The 8932-nt window shown below is 32.0% G+C and overlaps 1 protein-coding gene across 13 annotated transcripts in view; it reads left to right on the plus strand.

The window, feature by feature from the left end:
- LOC106671874 (CREB-regulated transcription coactivator 1) overlaps positions 1-8932 on the plus strand; it is a 45551-nt gene that overhangs the window by 18809 nt on the left and 17810 nt on the right. For 11 of the 13 annotated variants that reach the window (XR_002910254.1, XR_002910252.1, XR_002910251.1 and 8 more), the window contains 2 exons: positions 1072-1219; positions 3324-3455. Coding sequence is in view for 4 of the 13 variants with exons in the window: in XM_024226682.1 (XP_024082450.1) it covers positions 1072-1219; positions 3324-3455 (280 nt within the window). In the remaining 9 variants the exon portion in view is untranslated. The remainder of the gene's footprint in view (positions 1-1071; positions 1220-3323; positions 3456-8932) is intronic. The other 2 variants (XR_002910258.1, XR_002910259.1) reach the window with 1 other exon arrangement.

Consider the following 8932-nt stretch of genomic DNA (forward strand, 5'->3'; position numbering starts at 1 on the left):
TGGTAAGTTATATAATGATTCTTAAAAATAGTCACAATTAATTTAGACTTGCTTCACTGTTTGGTAAATTATTTATTTTTAAATAACATACTGTAAAATTTTAGGCTTGAACAATATATTTTGTTGTCGGCCTAATGGCTTTTCATTAATTCTACAATGTTAATCAGTTTTTAAAGTAGCTTTAGTGAAAAAACACCTTCTTTGTAGCTGGTAATATGTAATAAACCATGAAACATCCTTTTTTTAGCTGTATTATTTTTGTAGAAGGAAGAGTGTCTAATAGTTGCATTTTTGTATATTTTCGCACTATGTGAAATCGATTTTAAAGATTCATAATTAAACATGAATACTATAACTGCCACATTATTTGTTGCAACGTCTTGGTGGATTAGGTAGGCGAGATTTGTATCCTCTACCTTTCAGACTTTATTAATGTGACCATTTTAAATTAGGGTCTAGTATATTTTAACAATTTAAAATTTAAGCAATATGGCATTTTATTCAAGTATTTAATTAGTCTTTAAAAATAGTTGTACAAGGTAGAAATGTTGGCTTAGTGCCTATCACTTTCAAAACACTTACATTTTTTAGGCTTTTGTTATTTATATTCTAGTTGATTGTAATATTGAGAAGTAAATTAGCTTCAGCAGTTTTAATAACACATATATATTAAAGATTAAATATTTGCTTGGATTATTGAATATTTTATTTAATATAGAAATCAGCTGTGACTAGATACAATTTTGTCAGTGTGTAGTGTGAAAAAAAGTCTTCATTAAAGAGATGAAAACTTAAGAATTCAACTCTTTAACTTTTTAAATTAAGAATGCATAAAACAAACCACACATTTGTTTTTGTTTTTTTAGCCTACACGTTATTCTAGTTTTGTATAATATTGTTTACCTGCAGACCTGTGCTGCTACCAGCTTCTCATTGCGTTTACTGCTAAAAGAACAACACACGTTCTACTCCTAACTGATAAATCATAAATGATAGTTTGTATATTTTTAATAGGTACATTTGTGATAATATAATTATGATTGTACTACTAATAGTTTACTATTGTTTTAGTATTTATCCATCAACACAGGAGCCAGGAACGATACAAATTCCTATCGGGAATAACACAGGATCCTTGCCAGACTTGACTAGTTTTCACTTTCCGTCTCCGCTCAATACTCCACTCGACCATGAGGATCATAACTCACAGTTTACACACGTGAGTAAAACGTTTCAGACATAATCTCATAAGTTTTCAGTGCATTCGTGCCATTTTGGCAATTGCACATGCTTCCTCTGTAGTAATAGAAATTTAAACAATCAATCAATCATGACTTCTGGTGACAGTAAGGTAATATTTCATTCTCACCTGTTTGTAATTACTAAATTGACATGCTATTTGTACATATACAATGTTTACAGATTAAGAACACATGCTAAAATACGATAGTGCAGTGAAAAAAATTGAAATAATACAACCCTAGTGTATCATACCAATAAAAATTAATCATTGAACTCTTAAAAAAAAAGTTTATTGACAAAAGGAATATTCATGTCTTTGTGGATAGTGAGGTTAGTGACATAGTACGAAACATTGATAATTTGTCTGATTAGACTTTCAATTGGATGCGCTGGATGTTGGGATGGCTTGGCATAACCCCAAAGTTCCAATTTGTATGTCCAAAGTAGTCACAGTTAAGTCTTGTGCAAGGTTGGTTTAGTGTTGTCAGTCAAGACTGATTTCGGTCCTAGAAGTTTTTGTAGTTGTCCAAGTCTTCTGTTAAGTTACTGTCTTTTAAGTCTTGTGTGGGGTTCCATGTCACTCTATGTATAGTCCTAAGTATGTGAGTTGAATATAAATCAGTACCTGTTTCTTGTTGATTGAAGTGATTTTATTCGGCCAACAGTTTAGTCGGTTGCTTATGAGTGTGGACACCCAAAAGATTTTAGTTGGCCAGTATGTGCCCGGCTGAACCGTTCGATTCCCTTCCAATTGAAAACTTAGCCAACTATCGACAGACTGTTTATTCAGTACTTACACTACCTGTTCACACTAATAAATACATTCACCCCAAATATACTAAATGGAACATAAAATAAGATATCTAACAGTACTATATGCAATAAAACATCTCTACCTCCCCCCCCCAAAAAAAAACAACAGAATAGTGGATCAAAATACTTGCTGACATGCTCAGGCAAAATTTTAATCTACACACTCTCAATATGGAGCCAAGGAGTGACACTTTCACTTTTCACTATTTCTGTTATTTCTTTCAAAAGTATTAATAAATCTGGTCACCTTTTCATAAGTTTAAATGTTATCTTCATCTCCTCTTTAATGATTAGCTTAATGAATTCAGTTTAGCCTAGATAGTTTGCTAAATGAGGTGTACATTTTAATAGGTTTGAAAGTCTCAAACATGATCATCAAAAGCACTGTCATATCACTTGTCTAAACACATATCAGATTCTCTTTCTCCAGGCAAAAACTTAAACATGATGGGAGACAATCAATAAAACTAAAGGTCTATTTCATTGGCTGGTTCTTTGAAAGTTTGATAACTTAAATTTCCAATATGTTACATTATGAAATTGCATAACCAGGAAGTGGTTCAATTTTTTATTGAACATTTAATTTATTTAATATCAATATAATCATCAATATAAAAATATCAATTTTTTTCACAACACTAAGATGTATGGTTAAGCATCAAATTATATACTATGTAATTTTAGTATTGTCTTTGACACTTAGTTTATAAATTAAAAGTGCATGTGTATTGTATCAGTTCTTGCATGGATTATTTTTATTATTAGATTTAATCAAGTTTGGTTTTACTTTTTTTGACAGTTATTCTTTACATTATTTAAAAGCCCAGAAGCATCACTGAATTGTATATTTCGTTTTTATTTTAATATGTTTGAACTAGTAAAAAATGGTTAATGTTGTCGATCTACGGTGTTGGACAATATGAACAGAGATTGAGAAACTGTTCATACAATGTTAATGCTTACCTCTTCTTGTATTTTAATTCAAAACATTCAACTCCTGGAGAAAAAGCCAAGACAGTGTTATGCTGATACTGTCTTTTCATGCCGTTTAATTACATTTGTGTATTTTCTATCTCAAAAGCATACATAGTATGCATTTTGGTGTTTGTAAAACCTGTCTAACAGAAAATACAACCAACCTATTTTGTTTTAATTCTTAGCATTTCGCCCTTGGGATTACATAAAAATAATAAACAATTATTATCAATCCGTATCAACACGCCGTCAGGGGGAAAAGATTGTATATTCAAGACTACAATTGTTTTCAGAGTGGACATTCAGGATCTCCTCGAAGTCTTTCTCCTCAACCTTTAATGAGAAGTGGGAGGTTTAATTATGTTAGTACTCCTCCTAATGAGGCCCCTGGACCACCTATGGCAATGAATCATATAAATCATACTGTGAGTTTTTTGTTTTTATTTTAATTTATTTACAATTAGTTTTTTGTTTAATTTAATTGTTAATTTACATTTTATTAAGTTGTTAATTTTGATTTTTTTCACACTATTTTCTCAAAATTTGCTTCATTTGTACTTCAGGGTCCAAATGTAAAATTTTATACACATAGTGTTAAAAAAAATTAACTCCATTCTGATAAGTTGAGATCTAAAATGGTTCAGTAGGGATTCCCATAGTAGGCATTTAATTTTTGTTTTTATATCAAATTTCTTTTTTTACCACTATTAATTTATACAAATTGCAATTAATTGTGGGCTTTCTCTGTGCGGTCTGCTGGGTATTGAACATGTAATTTGATTGTTACCGATCATTTCTGCCTAACCTCGCTGTGTTGGTCTGTCAGAGTTTCAGCAGGTCACCATCATCAGTCAACAGACCCAACACTGAAGATGGCAAAATTCTGAAACATGTCTGACAGTCCAACACAGCAGGTTTGTCAGACCAAAATGATAGGTAATGACCGAATCACAATTAATTACTAATTATTCAGAAATCGTGAGATGCAGTCTGGTGTGGTGTAGGTTTCAGAAAAACATTTTCTTTATTGTGCCAACGTTTCGATCTTTATTGAGACCATCTTCAGGGCCTGGGATTTACAAACATTGTTTACATTTAACAAATACATGTAGAATGTGGAAAAAAGTGAATTTATACAATGCAAAATATTTTTTTTTATATATTCAATCAAAGTATTTCTAATTTTTTCTTATGTTTTCTGAAACAAACATCACACCAGACCGCATCTCACGATTTCCGAATAATTATCGAGTAACGGTCACTAATCACCACACATTAATTACTAAATATCATGTCATTACTAAAGTATGTTTAGTGTTAAATTATCTTATACGTTTAATATTTTTCGTATTATAGTTTCATTCTTTTTCTATTACACATTTCCTAAACCCCAACATAAAAATAATAAAAATGGTTTGGTGGATATCTCTGCATTTTTATTTCAATTTATTATGCTCTGTTAATCATGGATTACAAAACGTTAATAAAATTGAGTTTTATTATAATTATATCTTTTCTAATTGTTTAAAAAATTAACTCATAAATAACATTTCAAAAATTATTTACTTTAACTGCACCAGATCTCGCCCCAGATAGACACAATGTTTCGTTGACTTTTTTTTAAATTTATTTTTTCTCAAAAAGATGTAATAATTTTTTTAAACAATCAGATTGATTTAATTAGTAGAAAGTGTTTGGCGATGAAGAGAGTGGCCAACATCGGAGGTAACTAACATCTTTCACTTTTGTGATTTCTAAATAAATATCTTTCACTTTATGCAGTCCACTCAAGTATCCATCCATTTCTTTTTTTTTATTAACGGCTTTATATTATTTTTTTGCATATTATCATAGATAGATAGATGTAATAATTCAGGGTATGGTATACTGCGCCCTTTAAGAGCTATTGTATCCCCTGTNTGATAGGAGTCTATTTAGTGAGGAGTGGTTAGGAAAGTGAGTACCTCACTTGGGGATAGGACACCAGAGCCCCTTTAGCCTTTTCGCACCGTACCATGCCGTGGGGATCAGTGTGAATCCCCCCGTCAGGACGGCGACGAACGTTTCCCGGGGTTCACTACTTGGAAGCGGGGTTGGTCTTTGAACCCCTGCATATTATCATACATATTTATATAGTATATTTTGTTAATGTACAATTATTATATTTAATAATAAATTTATTTTATTTTACTATTTAGAAAGGGTCTGGGTTTATTGTTATTATTATTACGGTAGCTTAAACAGTCAAATTAATTTTTTAAATTAAATTTACAGCAGTAGGGACAAGTTTGTGGTTACTACGCAACATTTGATTTTTTTTGTATAAAGAAAGAAATCAGCTCTGTGAGCATTTCCAGAAACAAAACTGAACATAAATAAAACAATTAACCAGGCAAACTTTGAACCATTGAGTAGTAGGAAGTCACTAACTGAGGAAGAAGTAACTTAGAATGAAAAACTAACCAGATTCAAACATTTCTGTTTAGAGTTAGTCTTAAAATGCATCAATAATATTTAATACATGATGGAATGTATTGATGAAGAATTTTAAAATTGAAAAAGGAGTGTTCAAAGCATGTATTTTTGGCACAAAAAGACCCAAGGTCCAGGAGTACTCAATTGGGATTTTTGCACTCTATTTTTAAACAAATCATACACAAAAAAAGTTTTAAGGCTTCTTTATGTGTAGGGTTTTTTGGGTTTTATATTTGAACCTTTTTTATAATAAGGTTATTGTAAATTCAATGCCGTCAAATATTAAAAAACGTCAATTCTATTACATGTATGTATTGCACAGTATTACACCAGGCCAATTTATGTCAAACTAAGGAGAATTCAAAACGGCTTGATTGGTTTGTTTTATTCATCACTCCTACTCTTTTTTTAGAGATTCATAAAAGAAATTTCACATCTGAGTAATTACTGAAAAGAAAATTCAGATAGATGGATGAGAAAGCTGATTATCAATTGGAGGTAATAGTTGTGGAGAAAATTACATATTACATTATTTATTTTAAGCAGTATTTTCAATAGCAGTAGTGTATCGGGTTGTCCGGAAAATAATGCAGGATTTTGGTATTAAACAAAAAAAAAGAAACTAGTTACTTTAAAGCAATGTTCTTTAATCAAAATAATTTCCCATACTCTCAATACATTTCTCCCAACGTGTTGGTAACTTATTAATTCCGTCTGAGTAGAATTCAGAATTTTTAGAATTGATAAAGTCAATAAATGCATTTTCCAGTTCCGTTTGATTTTTGAATATTATGTGTTGTAAGTAGTGGTCCAGGTGTCTAAAAAAATGGTAGTCAGTAGGCGAGAGGTCCGGAGAGTAGGGTGGGTGAGGCAAAGTTTCATAGCCAAGCTCCAATAATTTTTGTGACGTTACACGTGACACATGTGGTCGAGCGTTGTCATGCAACAAAATGGGCCCTTTCCGATTGACCAAAGAGGGCTTCATTACTGCCAATTTCTGATGCATGGTATTAATTTGGTTACAGTATGATTCAGCATTGATGGTTTCGCCAGGATTTAAGAAGCTGTAGTGTATTAAACCAAATGAAGCCCACCATACCGTAACCATTACCTTTTTTTGATGAGTTGGGGGCTTTGGAGCTTCTCCTTTGTCGAGCCACTGTCCAGAACGTCTAGTGTTATCGTAGAGAATCCACTTTTCGTCACATGTAACAATTCTGGCCAGAAATGGGTCATTTTTGTTTCGACAAAGAAGTGATGCACAAACATCAAAGCGCTGATTTTTTGGCGATCGTTTAATGAGTGTGGAACCCAATTTTCGAGTTTTTTCACTTTTCCAATCGCCTTGAGGTGGTTAGCGACGGTCGTTTTACTGACTTTGAGTTGCTCTGCAAGTTCTCGAACAGTTGTTTTGGGGTTTTCTTCCACCACTGATCGCAGAACATCATCATTAAGAGAGGAAGGCCTTCCACGACCTTCTTCATCTTCAAGGCTGAAATCTCCCTCCCGAAATTTTTTAAACCACCTTTGCACAGTGCACTCATTAACACAACCCTCGCCCCAGACTTGGTTAATGTTTCTAGCCGTTTGGGCTCCGCTTCGGCCGAGTTTAAACTCGTAAAAGAAAATCGTACGAAATTCTCGCTTTGACATTATAAGGATGACTGAATTATTTCCAAGTAGCGGAATGCTACAGAGGTAAACAAACAATATCATTTGGAAGAGGATTAATAAGTGTTGACATTCATACAAATGAGTAATCCTGTAAACGTAAACAGAATATTTTATATAGATTTTTTTTAATGAAAACTTAAAATCCTGCATTATTTTCCGGACAACCCAATAGTTATGCTTTTTGTACATCTATACATAGTTTATATCACTATTTTTTAAATTTAATTTTGACTTTAAAAAATTAGTATAATGTGATAACAAATAGAATAATCTAGCTTCAATAATTAAGGGCAGCCTACAACATTAAAAAATTCAGTACGGTCTTCTAAACAGGTATTTTCACTCCACTTCTTCTGTTGTTGTTCATTGCATGATTTTTTTAATTTTTTTAAATATATTTTTTGAGTGAATCAAATGTGTGTACTTTCCCTTATATTTAGTATTATATCAAGTGAATTTTTATTGACATCATCAGTGTATGACAATAGAAGAAAATAGAGAATTAGTAAGTATTAAGTTGACCTTTTCTTGCACCTCAAGTAGTATAAAATAGCTCTGTTGGTAGTAGCACATGTACATGAACTTCCAAGCCTTGCACACAACTAGATCATCCTTAATTCTATGTTTTGGGTCAAATAACTCTTGATGTAACCTTTTGGTCACATTGAATTTGTTGTTTTTTAATTACTGTTATCAAAATATCTGTTTGCAACTTTATGAATTATATATTATTGTATTTTACATTACTGTTTGATATATATATAAGCTTGCATTACTGGATGTTTGTTGACTATCTTAAAAAAAATCTGGATTGCACGCTAATTTAATGATTTTTTTCTGCATGGCAAGATTAATTTATTTATTATTATTTAAAATTTGAAATAAACCAGATATTATTAGACTTTTTGGGCAGAAGATTATTTAAAACTGGAAAAGGACAAATAGTTAATCAAAAATAATTTCTATAGTTATTCCNCATTGATTTCAGGTTATCGTTGCATTCAATCCATTTCTATCTTGTCATTTTTATCCATAGTAAATCTGTAACCAACCAAACCAGTTTTTCCATAGTGAAAAAATAGACCCTTTCATCTATACAATTTTGCCCAACAAATTTTTAATGTGAATATGTGATTTGGCTGGATACAGAAATTTGTTTTGCATGTCCACTTTTGCATCATTGATCTCATATTACCAGGAAGTGCCTAAGAGTTAGGGTTAGGGGCAGGTTACACATACTTTTTTTGTGACCATTTCTGCAAAATTGATTTTGCTTTACTGGGGAGTGTGCATGGGTTAGGCAGGATTACAATTAGGGTTATATACGGATTAGGTTAGGGTTAAGGTCTAGTTACCTAACTAGGTATTATTAGAGTTAGGATTGGTTAGGTTACATAGCTACAATTAGGGTTGGGTTACATTAGGAATAGTTGGGTTATAGGTGGGTTAGGTATAGTAAGGATTCAGGTTAAGGATGGGTTACACAAACCTTTTTTGTGTGATAATTTTCCAATCACTTTCACTTTACCATGAAGTATGGTGTATGGGTTAGGTTATGTTGAATTAGAGTTAGTGTTAAGGTTAAAGATAGGTTAGCTTAGGTAAGTTAGTTAGGGGCGGACTAGGCTAGGTTGGAGTATATTTTGTGTCAGGGTTAGAGTTGGAGTAAGTTAGAAATAGTTATGGTTAGAGATAGGTTAGGTTATGTTAGATATAGTTGCTGTTGGGGTTAGGGATGGGTTACACAAATCTT

Source organism: Cimex lectularius, unplaced genomic scaffold (genome assembly GCF_000648675.2).
Source record: "Cimex lectularius strain Harlan isolate CLEC.00 unplaced genomic scaffold, Clec_2.1 scaffold4, whole genome shotgun sequence".
Lineage (NCBI taxonomy): Eukaryota > Metazoa > Arthropoda > Insecta > Hemiptera > Cimicidae > Cimex > Cimex lectularius.